The 17080-nt window shown below is 40.2% G+C and overlaps 4 protein-coding genes across 7 annotated transcripts in view; 1 reads left to right on the top strand and 3 right to left on the bottom strand.

The window, feature by feature from the left end:
• Positions 1-281: 281 nt before the first annotated feature.
• On the top strand, positions 282-5686 carry LOC122418152 (uncharacterized). Of its 2 annotated transcripts, none has more exons than XM_043432215.1 (5): positions 282-638; positions 836-922; positions 998-1090; positions 1308-1709; positions 5567-5686. In XM_043432215.1, the coding sequence occupies exons 1-5, from the start codon at positions 397-399 to the stop codon at positions 5607-5609; spliced, it is 867 nt and encodes a 288-aa protein (XP_043288150.1). In that variant the 5' UTR covers positions 282-396; the 3' UTR covers positions 5610-5686. The 2 variants fall into 2 exon arrangements, with proteins under 2 accessions (XP_043288150.1, XP_043288149.1); XM_043432214.1 differs by lacking the exon at positions 5567-5686 and adding an exon at positions 2157-2289.
• On the bottom strand, positions 2321-6738 carry LOC122418150 (uncharacterized). Of its 3 annotated transcripts, none has more exons than XM_043432210.1 (14): positions 6634-6738; positions 6316-6502; positions 5836-6098; positions 5555-5719; positions 5197-5316; positions 4949-5116; positions 4688-4866; positions 4341-4570; positions 3882-4021; positions 3608-3808; positions 3411-3536; positions 2917-3068; positions 2627-2831; positions 2321-2484 (listed from the first exon to the last, which is right to left on the bottom strand). In XM_043432210.1, exons 1-14 carry the CDS (start codon positions 6668-6670, stop codon positions 2333-2335), a joined length of 2325 nt encoding a protein of 774 aa, XP_043288145.1. In that variant the 5' UTR covers positions 6671-6738; the 3' UTR covers positions 2321-2332. The 3 variants fall into 3 exon arrangements, with proteins under 3 accessions (XP_043288145.1, XP_043288146.1, XP_043288147.1); XM_043432211.1 differs by having other exon boundaries at positions 5197-5271; XM_043432212.1 differs by lacking the exons at positions 6316-6502; positions 6634-6738 and having other exon boundaries at positions 5555-5715; positions 5836-5999.
• A 319-nt stretch (positions 6739-7057) lies between these two features.
• Positions 7058-9811, bottom strand: LOC122418151 (RCC1-like G exchanging factor-like protein). Its single transcript, XM_043432213.1, has 8 exons — positions 9248-9811; positions 8790-9050; positions 8412-8700; positions 8058-8230; positions 7817-7978; positions 7596-7723; positions 7385-7516; positions 7058-7308 (listed from the first exon to the last, which is right to left on the bottom strand). Exons 1-8 carry the CDS (start codon positions 9357-9359, stop codon positions 7231-7233), a joined length of 1335 nt encoding a protein of 444 aa, XP_043288148.1. The 5' UTR covers positions 9360-9811; the 3' UTR covers positions 7058-7230.
• A 141-nt stretch (positions 9812-9952) lies between these two features.
• The window catches only part of sha (shavenoid), a 52559-nt gene continuing 45431 nt past the window's right edge, over positions 9953-17080 (bottom strand). Inside the window, exons 6-12 of the mRNA XM_043432208.1 lie at positions 16812-16962; positions 16069-16400; positions 15680-15919; positions 14644-14746; positions 14105-14564; positions 12858-14027; positions 9953-12449 (exon numbers count right to left, since the gene is read on the bottom strand). Coding sequence (XP_043288143.1) covers positions 11420-12449; positions 12858-14027; positions 14105-14564; positions 14644-14746; positions 15680-15919; positions 16069-16400; positions 16812-16962 — 3486 coding nt within the window. The 3' untranslated portion in view covers positions 9953-11419. The remainder of the gene's footprint in view (positions 12450-12857; positions 14028-14104; positions 14565-14643; positions 14747-15679; positions 15920-16068; positions 16401-16811; positions 16963-17080) is intronic.

Genomic DNA, 17080 nt, shown 5'->3' with positions numbered 1-17080 from the left:
GAAAGCGTGTAAACACTCCCAGCCTTTGCCGCCATATTCTCCCCTCTCTTTGCCAGATTTTCAGAATTTTCAAAGTATTCGAGCTTCCCTGCATCGGGGTATCGAGAAACGTGCTTAGATTCAGTCAGAAATAAGCAGTTGAAAAAAAAATAATTCTTTTTGTTTTTACTATGTACGTTTTTCCAAAGATCTTCGGCGTTGTGAAAAAAATCGAAGAAATCTGATCGCGAATCGCTGATTTGTTTACTTTTCGTTCTCTCCCCTTCCCCGACCAACGAACGCAACGTGCGCCGAGCGCCGCTATCGTTTGTCCTTGAAAACTAGTGTCCGGAAGCTTCTGTACGGAGAAGAAAAATAAACAGTTTAGCAGTTGAAATTTTGACTCAAAATTTCAGGATGGTTCAGAAAAAACGATTGATGAAAGACGCCAAACAACTCGGCAATTTTCTTGAATGCTTAAAAGTTCGTATAAAGCGTAAGAATTTACTGCTAACGAAATTCAACACGCTATTTAGTAAACAAGTTTTTCATCACATGTTACAAACAAGTCCCGGCTACGACTTCAAATACATCCACGGATTTCTCTACATGAACCGGATGCTGTTCATAGAAGTTTTGTCATCTCCAAAAATCGACAGGTAAGTTTGAGTGTTGAAAAACTGAACGCGATCTGTCAATCCTTCATATTTTCATTATTTCTTCAATTTTTTTTTTGCAATTCGGTCCATATTTTCATTCAGTTAGGTATCCAGCTCAATATCGTTTTCCATGTCTGCTCGTTAAAATGGCTAATTTTACGATAATCCATAGCACAATTTTCTATGAATTTTCTCAGCTTGTCAACCGAAGAATTAGGACTAAAATGTCAGAAGGAAAATCTCAAGTTTCGGAAGTACCGAATTCGAAAGGACGACATGCGGTTGTAAGTGAAACCATTTTTGACATTTTTTTTTCATGAGATCGAATTTTTATCATATTTATGTTTTCGAATAAACAGCTGGGAGTCGGAGATCAGAGAAATATTTCTTAAAAAAATGGAGGAGCGAGGCATCCAGGTGCCGGCATATTTATCATCTTTGAGTCCTTCCAAGTAAGTCCAAATTCTTTTGCTCTGTCATAATTCTACAAACTTTTTGCACATGAATTTTTCATGACCAGAAGTCAGGAAATCAAAACATGATAAATTCAGGAAACTTGATTGTTTCGAGAGAGAAATGAAACTTTAAATAAAATAGGAGAAAGCTCAGGCGCCCTTTGTGACGAACATTGATGAAGATGATATTTTCTTTCTCAAATCCTTGTCACAGGATCTTTGCTAGTAGCTATAATGCGGACAGGAAGAAAGTAGCAATGTCTAATGCATCGACTTCCAGCATCGAATATCTCAACAGTGATGGAGTTAGCATTGATGAGACAAATCTGAGCAATACCACAATTGATCTGGACATGAAAACTGAATTTAGTGATGGTTTTGAGATGCACCCTCATCATGGCGTTGATAATGGAATCGAGTTTCATCCCAATCTTGATTCAGGGACCAAAACTTGTACCGTTGTTGACATCGGGGTTCAAACTGACCCTGGCATCTTTGTCCAGTTTAATAATTCTGGTAGCGGGTCCCTTCCCAACGTAAACATCAATTTTTCCTTCCAATTCGATCCGGACAGCAGCAGGGCTGGCTTGAGCAGTGGTAACTCCACGAATTTAAGGTAGCAAATAATTTTCAATTTCATTTTCTCTATCGAGCTTTCGATTAACTAGTTTTTAAAGAAATTTTCAAAATAGCTTTTTTTCAAAATATTCGTGTATCAAAATTCTTTTAGAGTTCTCGTTTTTTTGTTTCTTCACGAACGTCACGATATGGGTCTGTAGACCAAAGAATCCTTTCCTAGAATGTCACCCGAAACTTCAGAGAGTATCTTTATCTCGATCCCTGCCAACCGTAAGTCTCTCAACACACTGCTTTGTCCCACGAGCTCTCCAGTTCGACTCGAACCACTTTGTCGACTCTGCATTCCTCTTCATTCTCATCCAAAGAGTCCTCGGATCGTCGACGTTTTTTGAGCCAAAAAATTCGTTTTTAAACATTTTTTTCATTCATTCAAGACGTTGATAACTGCTCAGATGAAAATTGGGAATTTTTTCAATGATTTCAGGATCTCTTCGAACCTTGAGGAGAGAACTGGAAGCGGTGAAATGAAAGTGGAAATATAACAAAAAAAACAATTTGAAGAGTCTCTTTGTCAGGAAAATCAGTCAAACTCGTTTGAGCAGTTTGGTTTTCTGTTCATTTTTATTGTGTCAAACCCCAGGGGGGCAGTGCTTGATTTCTTCAATTTGAATACTTTTGGTGATAATAAATAATCGATACGAGTGTTAGAAATATTTTGGGAAATGACGATTTCGGTGAATTTCCACTCGAGCACTCGAGCTTCTCCATGCGAATGATGAACCTCACGTAGTCCGGAGCCCGACACTCGATTTCTAGGGTAAAAGAAAAAGTTTCTACGTTCATGCTCGTTGAGAGAAATCCATAAACGTTTTTAAAGTTGTTCAAACTCGTGAAAAAAATCGTTTTTTAAGATTTTCCTGGTCTTGCCATTCATTTGTGGGAAACACGAAATACCTGCGCATTGTTTTCTCGTCGAGATTCCCTTGACCTCGTAATACGTCATGTTGCAATTTACGTTCTCGTCACAAACCGCGAAGTCTGTGAAAACAGTCTCTGTGTGGCCTGTCAATCTCATGCAATAATAATTGTCTTTTCGGACGTTGTTTCTTCGTTGATTCCAAGTGCAGATTTCTATCGTCCCATAGTCGACGTTGTGGAGCTTGAAAAACAGAAAATTATTCCATTTTGACAGTGTCGAAATGTGGCGTTTTTTGACGCGAAAATTATCATTTTTTCACCCTCACTGTTACTGTCACTTTTTTCGTATTTCTTCGCCATCGGGGATGCAGTTGATAAACGACCGATTTTCTCGGACTGACATAATCCTCGATATGAGCCTTCGGGCTTCCAGGTTTTTCTGGCATTTCACATTTTTCTGGTCTCAGAACTCTCGTGACTGAAAATCGAACAGAATTTTTCATTTTTTTATTAATTTCTATCCCTTCCTGCTTATTTCTGTGCTTTGTTTTTGTAGCAGTTTTCCTTCGCTGTACTCTTCATTCACGACGCTGAAGTTTCCAACTTTGGAGTCCAACGAAATGAACGAAAAAAACGTTTTTAATTCACCAATTTTTTATTTCACGAATCGTTGGTGCAGCTTGAAAAACTACGAATCGCAAATTTAGCAGGGAACAAAATAGGAGAATTACTGGAATTATTTAAAAATTTTTTTCGATCATTTCGTTGGACTCCAACGTTGGAAACTTCAGCGTCATTCTTCATTCATTTAAATAAATACCAGTTTGAAGGACATCGGTGATGTCATTGACGTTGGAAGATTTGATCAGATGGTCGTCCTGCGTCAGCAAAAACTCTTCGAACAATTTAGCATTGTATTCAGTGACGTAATAAACCATATGAACGTCTGTAAGGAGTCAAAGTGTTACACAAAAAAAGTTCGAACATGTAAAAAGGGTTTTTGGTTACTTTATCGACCTGGATGTCGATTTTTGAACTGCTTGATCGATTTCAAAATCGTCTGTTGATCGACAGTGTTGAAGTGAACGCGAGGGGCCAGAAAAACCAGAACTTGGCCCAAATTTCCCACGGTGCGATTCTCGTGTCTCTTCTTCCAGCTCAGATCGAGAAAACTTGAAGCCTGATCTAAAACTTTCAAAAAATTCATTCCCGATGGCCCTGCGGAGTTAAAACAATCTTCAATCCTCAGTTCCGATAATTTTTTTCTCTTTCATATTTTTTCTCGTCTCACACGTGTAGTTGTTGTTTGCTATGGCGAAGTGCAAACTGGCAGGACTGTCGGTCACGTTCAGAATCCAATCTCCTGTCGTCCCATGAATTATTCCCATTTTCGAGCCAAATATCGAAACGTCAAGATCCTCGATCATCACTCTATGAATGATAAATCATTGACTCAAAAGCCTCGCAGATTTAACACTACGAACGTATATAAAGATTGTTAGGAAATGACCAGAATAATTGAATTCAATGAATTAATTTTTTTTCTTAGTTTTTAGGACCTTTCTGGTTTTTTTTTTTTTTTTTTTTTTTTTTTTTTTTTTTTTTTTTTTTTTAAATAAAATCACCACTGTTCGAAGCACACACAAAAATACTGTGAAAAGCAAACTTCAGAAAATGACCAAAGTCACTAAGTTTTGTTCGAATGAACTTTTTCGTGTTTCCATTGTGAATGAGACTGTTTATCCCTTACGACAAGAAGTCGGCGGTATAATTTTCTGTCCAGGAGCCATCGAAGGTCACAACTACCTCGACGGTTGGGTATATTTTCTCATTTTGTGGGCAATGAACCTCGGTGAACAAATTGTGCATTGTGTAAGAATTGAAAGCGTTCACTGCGAGCTTTGCCATGCTTTTTAAAACGCCTTCTTCCATGTAGGCAACGCTGTTGCGGTAGGCCAGAATTTGGGCAGTTGCAAACGTCTGCGGAGGGTCTCAATTCAATTATTTTTCAGTGAATGTTACAAAAATTGTTAAATTTTGATAGAAATAAAAATTTTTATTAATTTTTTCAAGATTTTCATATTTTCAGATTCAGACCTGCTCTTCCATCATCGAATTCGGAGCAACGTTCCAAAAAGCCTTTCCACGATCGCAAGCTCTCGCACTAGAATCGAAGCTCGAAACTCTGTAGGAATAATAAATATCGAGGATTTGGCTCAACCGCAAATTCTCCATATCTTCAAGCCACTTTGGCAACTTTTTAGCAATTACGAGGCCTGGAACCACAGAAATTCTTTCATTAGTGAAAATGACACTAACAAAGAAGTTTTTCGTGCTCGCTAATTGCTGCTTTCTTACCATCGATCCCTCCAACTATTTCTGCCCTCGTTGCATCAAATGTTCCGTCTCTGCCGACGAGGTAAAAAATATTTGGTCGCATCGAACTGTTCCAGAAGCCGGTTGCCCCCAGCGACATTCTTTTTCCTTCTACCGGTCCCTGATAAACAGCCATTTCAGCAAGGTCACCTTGAAAACATAATCCCCAATGATTTTCCCTGCCCTCATTCCACTTCGCAGATAATAATTCATCCATTTCTTTCCCTCACCTGCAATCGTTGAGACCCAAACGTTATCGATTTGGGTAGTTGATCTCTTGATCAAACTCAGCCACATGGATCTGTCTAAAGCCATTTGATTTTTAGGCACGATAAGGTCAACCTCATTTTCTGCATTTAATTGTCCCAGTTTTAATCCCGATTATTCGTCATTTTGGGCAAAAACGAAAAGAATTAATGTTCATTCAAAAACCCAAGTAATTTCTTACTAGAATTTCATCCAAAACAAAATCATTTCTTGCACTTTAAACTGAAGAAATTAAATCTCCAATTTCTTCATATAAAAAAAAGGTTTCGATCGAACTTTTTTCAAATCAATTTTATCATCTGTTATATAATTATGATTTACCCGAATTTTCAGAATCTCCGAGCAGAAGCTTGACCGATACATTTTGGGGCTCTAAGGCAGCAGCGATCGCCGAAATCACAGTTCCAAGAGAAATAGTACCAAAGGGGGTCAAAACGACCCCGAATTCCAAAGGACACATTTTTGGCTCGCCGGGCATCGATCTGTCTTTGGAAAAATTCACTTTTCAAAATCATTCGAATTATTGGTCAAATTTCAATTAATATTTTCGACAAATGTTCGAATAAACAAACGAACGTTGGAACTCGAAAATATTTTTGTACCGGAAAATTTTTCCGTCACTCCTTCGATGCATAGCTTGTCACGGTCAGCTTCACCGTGCTCCCATATCGTATTCGATATGGCACGGTGAAGAGTGCAACGTTCCTGGATCGTGAGAGCCTCGACAGGAAATGCGAGCCTGTTTCCTGGCACCAATTCCTCGATTATTCGATGCTTCGAACGCTGCGAGCCTGTCCCACCGAAAGGCAGAACTCCTTCCTTCACTCTACTCTCTGAATAAAATTCGATGCCATCGAATTTGAATCTGAAAAAGGAAAAAAAAATTTCAGCAATTTTGTCCCTTCTTTTCAAATTTTTCAATTCCTTTGATCTATTTTTTCACTATTTTCGATCAATCGAATTTTCATAATCATAAAAATTCATGCGGAAACAAGAATTTTGTGGTTTAGCAGTAAATTTTTCATTTTCACCAAAATTTCAACACAATTCAAATTTGAAGAGAAATATTCACGAATGCAAACCTGTGGAGTAACGAGGTTGAAATCGTTCTGATGTTCATCGAATTGGCAGAATATTTTTCAGCCTTTCTGATGATGTCGATAACGACTTGGAGGCTCATGGGCAGTTGTGGCCCATAAAAAGTTTCGTTTTCGTAACATTCTCGAAGGAATTCCGGAATCGTTGTTTGTGAACGAGATAAAAATATTCCTGGAGACAAAACGATATTTTTTGGAAACGAATCGAAGTTAAAAAGCCCTTTTTCAAAAAATCTCTCAGAATTTCGCGTTTCATTCAAATTGGATTTGAATTACTTCATTATTCAATCGATTGGAACGAACCCCAAAACGTGAGCAGAAACAAACATTTGTAATCCATTGTTCACCGATATTTCATTGCACTTTGGTACACCTTTTGTTTTTACGACCGTGTTACATTCCCAGCTCATAAGCTAGTCGTGAATCATTGATGTTCTACCTTAAAACACACCCACGTTTTTCGTGATAAGATAAAAGCAGATTCTTTATCAGACTTGTACACACGCTTTCGTTATACGTGCTTTGGGGTCTCTCACCTCGGATTTTTTCAATGGAGAAAATTCGATTTCTAATCCCCATAAGAAAAAATGTTTAGAAACGAAATTTGAAAAGAAACTATGAATTTTGATGTTCTCGATTGAATCGTTGCTCATTGTTATGGGCAACTGTGGGAAAATAATGAACGCTGGAAAGTTTGAATTCAATAATGATTTGAAAAATTTAATTGTTCAGATTTTTTTTTGGAAAATTTTCTCTTTATTCGTTTGCAAATTACATTTTGATTTTTTTTGATATTTACACAGGAATCGAGTTTCACTGATTCGTTGAAAGTTCTAACGTAAAATACTAATTACGTTTTCTTTTGGGGTTTGCTTGTTCTCATAATTTTTCACAATTTTTTCAAATGAAGGGTTTACACAGCGTCACCGTGTGGTCGACTCCGCAAGCAACTCTTTTCACCTGCGCTCCAATAGAGACCTGGAAAAACAAAATTGAGAATGAAAAATCAAGTGTATCAATTTGTTGACTTTTTTTCAAAATCAACAAATTTTACCTTCAGAGGGAAAAATTGATCATTTCGATTTCCGAGGCCCAGGAAACCAAATTTGTTTTTACCCCACATGTAGAGATCGCCCGTGTTGGTCACAGCTCCGAGGTGGCTGATACCGCAGCAGATTTTCGAAACCTTGAATGTGAATAATGAGTGAAGACATTGAAGAAAATGCATTGCAATTTTCATGGAATTTATTCTTTTTTCTAGTCACCTTAACATTTTTGTCGTAGGGGTTGGCACCGAAGAGGGTGGGAGGAATGAGAGTAGGTTTGTCAACCGTCAGAACTTCAGGTCCGAATCCGAGAATGCCGTAGCCCCAAACGTAGACATTGCCAGTGCCTGCGAACGATTTTTTTTTTCAAAATTCAAATAAAATTAATATTTTGTCAAAACTTTTGAAAAGTTTTTTCTTCTGCTGTATTTGAAACTCACTGTTCAACAGCATGCAAAAACTGCCACCAGCAGCGATGTCAACAACGTGCCCAACTTCCGGAGGAATCACTAATTCTGTGGCGATATTGATTTGGTGATTATCGCCTTTGACTGGGAGTTGTCCATATTCCGAGTTGCCCCAGCCAAAAACTTTTCCTTTGTCTGTAAAGAAGAAAATCACAATATTCACAGAGCTCGTGAGAATTTTCCATTTTGTTTGTCGCTGTTCATCAAATTTTACCACTCAAAGCCAAAACGCAGTCGGCGATGCATGCCAATTTGGTTATATGCTGACCAGCCAGATCACCTTTGACCAGGGACGGTTGCCATTCATTTTTGTAGTGAGCCAGAGCAGTTTGGCCGTCGGCGCCCCAACCAAAAGTGTAAACTCTGCCCTTTTCTGTTAAAAGAATGCTGTACGAGTAAACGAAGGAGAAAAAAGAATTGTAGATCGAAGAAGTGAATGAAGAATCAGTGAATAAATGGGTTTAAAGTTGACTGAAAACTCATTAAATTAGCGAGTAGCTGATGAGTTGTCAATTTAATAAGTCGATGGATTAATACATTGATTATATATCTGAAGAAACGCTCTTACCTATGATCCTGGCCAGCAGCAACGCTGGTTATGATTTCACCTTTGACGTTAGGAATGTGATGGACAACTCGACTCTGCGCATATTCTTCGTTTTCTATAATGGACCTTCCGCATTGTCCATAACCGTTGTTGCCCAACGTGAAAACTCCCTCACTGGTTAAAATTAAAGAGTGAGCTCTTCCTGCTGCCAGTCCAAGTACTTTTGGTGAAAGACTCTTCAATGGCAAATAAATGGGTCTTGGGACAGGAATTATTCCGGCTGTGTACTGTTCGTCAGAATCATCGAATCCTAGACATGATTTAACAAACAGATTCAGCTCTTGTGTCGAGGGAAGTTCTCAATTGTGAAAATGGAAAATTTATAGAATTTTCATGTACCAATTTGCGAGTCTGTGTTGATTCCATTGCCATAAACAATTTTTCTGTCGTCAGAATTGACTCCGAACATTGTAAATCCATAGCCACAAGCTATGTGAACCACTTTGTGCTTCTCTCCAAAGTACAATCTGCTAGGCTTTCCTATGTAAGCTACGTCGTCCGCTATTCTTGTTTTTCCTAAAGTTCCCAATGCTCCGTGTTCCGCCAAACCCCAAACATAAACCCTTTGATAATCTTCCTGACTCGTCGCATATTGAAAGACTGCAAAAATATCGATGTTTTTATTGAGTTTTGAACTTATTCAAAAAACAAGGAGTTTTCAATAAATTTTCAAAAAATTAGCATTTTGTATTTCGTATTTCATAACATAATTTTCTAACCTAGAAAATGATGAACAATTTCGATGTTTTTTGACCGATTTTAAAAGTGAGTGGTAAATGAAAAAACTGATTCCTCACCTGGTAGTGTTTTGTTTTGTGGTTTCGGTGGAATCTTGCTTTTTTTCGTCGAAAAATTTTTGTTATGTCGTCGTACAATCATCCGCGAGTACGTCGTGAGCGTACTCAACATTTTTGTGGTATTTTGTTTTCTTTTAGAGAAATTGATTAACTATTTTGTTTGTATTCTGGCGGAATTTTGGTTATGAGTTTTGAGATTTCATAACCTGCTGCACGTGGTATTCCTGAATGGATACATATACGAATTGCCTGTCAGCTGCTCGCGATCCGTGTCCGTGTTGACTTAGAAACTAGGCCGAATTCCATCAGTGCAAACTTGTAATTTGACAGTTGATGGTATTATTTTCCACAGAATTATTGTTACTTGTCAAAGTTTATTAATTTTCAGTTATTTCGCGTTCTTTTTTCAATATGAACAGATTTGCGCTCATTTTTTAAATATTACAAGTACCGAGAGACTGGACCAGATGGCACCAAGCACCAATTTTGTGGCGCCATATTTAAATTTCATGTATCAGGTGTTTTCTGTTTACAAAATCAAACACTTGTTGTTACCGGAAAAAGCGTTCTGCTCGAGTCTTTTTCTAACTAGGTCACTTCTCTAATTAATTTTGGTCATCACTTTCGATTGTCGAGTTCATGTCGAGTTGCTCCGTTGAGTGTTTGGGAAAGGGCAATGAAAAAAGTATTCCCATAAAAACAAAGTTGAAATTAAATAAAAAATATAATACAAAGTTCTTAAGTTAAAACAAAGTGCATAAATTTTTTAAATTAACAAATAATATGTCACATGATCAACAATCTTCTCAATAATATTAGCTATAAAAAATGCATGAAATAAATATTGAAAATCTGGGTGAGCAATTATTTTCAGGAGTGTCATTCATCGTTCATAAACGTTGAGAATAAATTATAAATGCCGTAAACCCACTTCCACCCTGCACCGTATTCCCCAACGAAATTTGGGAGAGAAATTGTTCCTTGAAACAAAAGAAAAAACAGTGAAAAAACCAATTTCTCGATCCCTGACCCAAATGTATACTGAAGTGTAAATAAATACGAATTAACATATTCTCCGTTAATCGAAAAATGTCGTAACTAAAAAAATATATTAATTCAATGATAAATATGAAAATTGGCTAGTATGTTTTAACATCTACGAGAGTAACGTGTTTAAATAACTATTTACATTTGGCAGGTACGTGGAAGCGTGCGCTCCTTGTTCAACGAATTATTTCGTCGAAATAATCACATGGAGAACTTCGTACATAAAAATATATGTAAAAATAATAATAATTTAGTTAAATTTTTCTCTTGCTAAATAAAAACAGTGATAAATAAAACTTCGTGGTTACAAACGATAGGAATATGTTACAAACGAGAATAAATAGAGGGATATAAATATTGAAAGTCTAACAAAAATCGTGATTCGAACTATTAAAATAATAAATAATGTAAAATTCAATATTTTTTAACGAATAGAAAAAGTGTTCCTAAATAATACCTTATTCGGCAAGATATCGTGCTAAATCATTTTTTTTTCTTAAGCGATCGATGTTTCTCAGCAATTTGTATAATTTTAATAAATTGAAGCATGCACTTAACCTCTTTAACGAAACTAGTATTGCACCTCCGGCCGGTATCGTTTGCTGAATTATTCGATAATTATCCACCGAAATTTTCCAGTTACGTTACGTCGATAAGAATAAACTGTTAATTACGTCTCAATAAATAAAAAAACAAAAATCATTAAAAAATCTATGAATCTACCGCACGAGCAACGTCGATGAGGTTAGAAATCGAATACCCGGTCAATGAACTTTTTATCGACGCTCAAGGCGTCTCGGATTCTCCTAAATTAAATGATATATAAATAAATACATAAATAAGTGAATATTTATAGATGAATTTGCGAATATTAATTTTCAATTTCGTTTTAAAAAATGGTATAAAAAAAATGTTTATCAAACTATTTACTGGCCTCGAAGAGACTGATTTGAAGTATTTACTCGGAGTTTTAACACGAGTAGAAAATTAAACTCTGTCATTTGACTTGAAGTCTTGAGCTTTGAATCTTCGAGTCGTATATAACCTCAAAATTCGACTGAAAAGTCGAGCATTTGAGTCTTGGATCAAACGTCGACTCTTAACCTCAACATTTTCCGAAGACTATTATAGAACGAGACTGTTTCGTCGGCTCTCCCCGGTGGGTGAGAGAACCGTGACGAAACTTCCACTCTCGCTGTCGCTCGTTTGGACGCTCGTTCTTTCCAAATTTTTCGAGGATCTTGCGCTTCGGTCGGCAAAAGGTTTGAAAAAAGTGTTTCTCATGCTAAAGTCAACGCCGGAATCAACGCTTTTGGAGAAATTTGAAAGGTCTGAGAGACGCCGAAAATTGCCGAAAAAAACGCTGTCGGTGCCGACGCTCTCGGCGCCACTTTCGCTGGCGCCGTCGCACATGGACTCGGTCTCGTCGGTTTCCGAAACGCTTCCGTTGTCGTGGCGCAATAATTGTTTCTGCGACTCATTGCTGTCGGTGCTGCTCAAGTAACCGCTGTCTTCGACCTTGCCCAAGGTCATCGACTTTCTCGAAGGTCCTTCAGACTTGCGGAGCATCGAAATCGGCCTCCCGGGCTCTAAAAAATCCGCGCAAGTTTTTCCTCCGCTCAGCGACATCGCGCTCGATTTTTTCACACTCTCGAATCTCTCCGGCGCGTTCGGGCTTCCGCAATCGGCTGGCAGATGGCGCCTCGAACGCTTCTCCAAATCCGCCTTCCAAGGCGGCTCACCGCCCGGGAGCCACGACGGATTCGAGTCCGGGGAAACCGGAACCTTTTCGGCTCCGTTTTCCTCACCGAAGCCATCGTTTTCCGTCAACCTAGATGGCGCTGCGATCTTCACCTCTTCCGATTGCTCACGCGTCAACTTCCCTACGCGACCGTTTTCTGGCGTTTGTGCGAAGACAGGAGAGCCGTCGCTGGCCGTAGGGTCACCCGCTTCGGACTTACTCCTGTCCAACTCGTTTTTTGAGTCAATCGACTCGAGGCCAACCTGCTCCTCCGCCTTGGCGTCTTTGTACTCAACCCTGCGCGGGGGCTTTGGCTTCTGATAAATTTCCTCGGACGGCGGCAATGGCACTACGTCGGGCTGATTCTGAGGCTTCCGTTGCCTCTTCGCTTGCCTCGTGTCGGGGGTCAAATATCTGAAAACAAACATAACCTTGAATGACCTCTGCTTAAAATCAGCAAGAAATGGAACGCCGGGGCACTTGGACGAGCGGAAAATTTCTTCCTCGCACCACCAGGAGGTCGCTGCTCCAGGTTTCGATTTTATTTTTAAAGATGGCGCCGGGCTGACGGATAACCTCAAAATTTTTGGAATTTCGACAAATTTGAGAGTCCCAGGGTTTTTGGGGTCGCTGAATCCAAATATGGGGGTTAATTTCGCATCCAAGATGGCGGATTCAAAGATGGCGGACCGATGAACGAAAAAATGGTTGGATTGCTGCGAAAATCGGTGGCTGGGGGTTTTCGGGGTCACAGATGACGAACCCGGGGTCAAAAACGTCCGAAAATTAAACAAAATGATATAAAAAGAGGAAAATACAAACTTGCACTTTTTCCAGGCCAAAGGATTGTCCAATTCCCCGTTCAGTGATTTGGTGCTCCCCATGAAGCTGGAATCTTTGAGATTCGTTCGTAATCTAGCCTCGTAGATTTCCCGGAGGCTTCCGTACCCCCGCTGGAGCGAGCCGGTACCGTTTTTCGAATTGTCATCGTCTCGAAAGCTGCCTTTGCTCCGCAGTAGAATGTGGCGGGGTCTTTCGAGCGAGTCGACGTAGCTCTCGCTCGTGGTGTCGCGGTCGTAGCTGACGTCGCCGTTGATTTTGAGCCTCATGGGTTTCCGGTCCAGGGTGTCGGGCTCGTACTCGGATTCGTCTTGCTTGACGTAGTTTTCGGGAGAATCTTGAACTTTGATGGTCAGGTGGCCTGGATTCTCTGCTTCGTAGCGGATTTCCGGTCCGGAATCGTCACTTCCTGCCGGGCTCGCGTACCCGTCGTTGACGTAGACCTCGCTGACCAGGGAATAACCTTCTCGCCTGGAGGTCAGCAGCTCCGGCAAATTATTGTAGTAATTTCTCCTGAGTATTTGCTCGTCGACCGATTTCTTACCGATCTCCTCGATCGGCTTGCCGATTTTATCTTTAGCCGAACCGATTTTTGCCGATTTTCGGGCCTCGCCTTGACACGACCTTCGATGCGTTCGCTCCAAACTGTCGATCTCGTAGACCGAGGGATCGGTAACTCTCGATTGGTGCTCCAGCGCTTTCACGTCCACCATTTCCTTTATCACTGCGTCCATTATTTTTTTAGCGGGGATTTTGGAGAGTGGCAACTGGTTTATCATGTCCGGCAGTTCCTTGCTCGGCACGCCCGGCGCCCTCGATTTTTTCCATCTTTTCTGCGTACCGATCGATACCGATTTTTTGGAATCGAGCTTATTTTCTTCCTCCTCGTTGCTCGCGGCTCCTTCTTCCTTCCCGTCGGGCCCGCTACCGATCTGCCGATTTATCGACTCTTGCCGATCTTCGATCGTCGCGTTTTCTTCCATCTGCTTTATGAACGAGTTCTCGATGGCTTTCCGGACTTTTGCGTTTATCTCGTTGTCACGATTCTCCTCCCTGCGGGGGGACGAAGATGCCGATTTTTTCGTCCGGTAGTACCGATCGTAGTTGGACTCTTCGAACATCGATTTCGTCGATCTTTTCGAAATACTGTGCCTGCGGAGGAAAATCGTTGATACTAAAAATGAGCGATTTCGAGGGAGAAAATCGGCTCGCGGGAAAAATGAACTTACCGATCATCCTCCCCGAGGATTTCGCTCCTCGCGATGTTCTGGAAGGTCCTTAACATCGGAGGATTCTCTTTCCAAGTAGCGAAACCTTTACCTTTCGTCTGATCGCTTTTATCGCCCCTCGACAAATCGATATTACCGATTTTTTCAAGCTTATCGAAACTGCGGGCAAACACTCGTGAATTATCTTGAAAATTGTGTCTCGCGTCCTCCCCATCCTTCCAGCGTCTCTCCGGCGGCTTGACGTCCTCGAGCCAAGCTCGAACGCGGTTTTCACCGATCATCGATCTCCCCGCGTCCGGCAACAGCGCCAAGTTCTTCAACGGCCCTTCCGTGCAGCCCGGGCAGCCCGTGCATCGTTGTGACCTTCGGGAACGCGTTACCGATCCTTGCACCGAACCAGCACGATTTTTGTTCGCCACAGAGCTGCAACGCTCCGAAGAACTTTCCTCCTCCGGTATGCCTTCGTTAAATATTGCCAAAATTTAAAAAAAAGCCCAAAACGTTACCAAGATACTCAAACCAATCGAAATTTTCATCACCTGTCAAAGTGGGAACGAACTTTTTCGCTGTCATTTTGTGCTTCGCGATGGAAATCACTTCTCGGATCTTCATCAGGAATTCTATAGCGGCGGGTGGCGGAGCCTGGAAATCATTTCGAAAACAAAAACGAATTCGTGAGTTTTTCGATCGGATTTTAAGGGCTCGACCCGGTTAGAATTTTCAAAAAATCGATTTTTTCATTGCATTTTTCGAAAGTATACATACTAAAAATATCATACTGAAATTTTGTAAAGCTCTGACCAGTCCAAGCGTATTTTTGAGCGGCCTTTGCTCAGCTGCCTTCGTTTAAGGAGGGTGCATCAAAAAATCAAAATAATGAGAATTTGATAAAATTTGGCGATAACATTCTTTCGCATCGAGTATGCAAATACAATTTTTTTCAAATTTTTTTACCACATGGTTATCGAATAATTGAGCGTTAAGGAGTTTCGGTACAGGCGATACAATGTTGCCATGCTAACCCATGCTAAAAAAATTTAAAAATTCAAAAAGTTCAGAATTTTATAAAATTTGGTGAACATATTCTTTAGTGCTAAATTTGACTATACAAATTTTTTAAGATTTTTCTTCTACACAGTTATCGAGTAATTGATCACTAAAGTTCACGTGTATAAGCATAGCGTTTCCATATATATAGGTATACATTCCGGGCATAAGAAATCTGCTTTAATGCGTAATTACTCGATAACTAAGTAGAAAAAAATTTTGAAAAAATTTGTGTTTTCGCACTTGATGTTGAAGAACATTATCACCAAATTTCATCAATTTCTTAACATTTAGACTTTTGTACCGAAACTCCTTAAATCCAAGTTCTTATGCGCACGAAAATGCACAACTGTACATTTCGTCATATTTAGACACATTTATCCAAATAACGGATAAGACGAACCCCTTAAAATTTGATACGCGTGCGAGTCGACTGGCCATTAATTTGAACTCTGCCTGAATCCAAGACTTCCTTAAGAAAATCGTTTCGTGTACGAGCTACCTTAAAAAGCCTGAAAAAACCCTCACCAGCAACAGTTGTCTCTCGAAGTACGCTGGGTTGAAGTACAACTTGCGTCTCTGGGTGCCCGGAAGCACGGGGGTTTCTTGCTGGTAAGTATTTTCAATGGTTTCGACGATGCGAACGTCTTCTTCAGGGATCCTTTCGCCCAGGATGTTTCCGTTGTTGAAAAGAGCTTCGGAGTGCTCCAGGAACATGCACTGGGGATGGACGAGGGCTGACGTAACTTGCTGGGAGCAGTACGAAGGCTGCGGGAAGCCAAGAAAATGGAAAAACTGGGTGACCAAAAACCAAAAGACCAGGGATTTTGGAGAAATAAAAAGATTATTGAAAATTTTTAAAAATGTGGAAAAATCGAAAGAGAAGCTGATAAAATTTGATTTTTTCTTTCAAGTACATTTTCGAAACCCTGCTCGGCGTCGCTCTCCCCCAGCTCGTCGCCTCCGTCGTCGTCACTGGGACCACTGTTGGTGTCACTCTCAAAGTGTCTCGTGGCCACGAGCAAAGGGTTGTTTTTTACCAGCCCGGCACCGTCCCGGCCCCCGGTGATGGCCACTTCCGGTTCCTCGTTGCATTTTCTCCGAGCTTTTCGACTGTGCAAATAGAGAGAAACGCTGGCGACGTAGATGAGCGCGAGGAGGATCGAGGATACTCCAATCGCTGCGTATTCGACGACCGACAGACCCTGGGACGGTTGCCTCGTCGCGGCGAACGTCACTTCTCGAACGTCTTCGACAGATGGACGAATAAAAAATTGATGAATTTAGGAGTCCGCGAAATTTAGGAGGGCGAAGCGCTGAGGAATTTTTGGAAAATCGATTTCGACTTTTTCTCGGTCCCCTTGGACCGCGATTCAAAACTTTGAACACGATTTCTCATTATTTTCGATTCAAGTATTTTCGCCTCTTTTTTTTTTTTTACTATTTTTCAACCATTTTTTTTCCGTTTCACAGCTCAAAGTTTGCTCGCTAACTCCCCTGAATATTATTATTTTATTGTTTTTTTTTTCCGCCTGGAAAAATTGAGGAAAAAAACATTTTGGAAGATGCTCAAGTGCTGAAGCCCTTAAACGTTCGAAAACTCACGAAATCACGGCTTGAGACGTCGATTACGAGTAAATAAATTGCTGAGATCACTCACTACTTTTGGAAGGCGATCCAGCCACCCTGAAGGCGACGCAGGGTGCGAAAACTTCCGGCAGACTGGAGCTGGGGGAGGCATCTCTGCAGACCAATTTGGCCAGGACGAGTTTACCTTCGGCAGTATCCCTCAAACCGTCTTCACCGATCCACTGGAACGGAGAGAATGATAGAAAAATTGAAATTTTAATTTACTTAAAAATTTAAAAAATTTTTGATATTTAATTTATAAAAATCGATATTTTTTATTAACTATTTAAACATTTTTTT

This window comes from Venturia canescens, chromosome 11 (genome assembly GCF_019457755.1).
Source record: "Venturia canescens isolate UGA chromosome 11, ASM1945775v1, whole genome shotgun sequence".
Taxonomy (NCBI): Eukaryota; Metazoa; Arthropoda; class Insecta; order Hymenoptera; family Ichneumonidae; genus Venturia; species Venturia canescens.
Note: the sequence above shows the minus strand (reverse complement) of the source record. Positions and strands in the feature narration are given on the sequence as shown.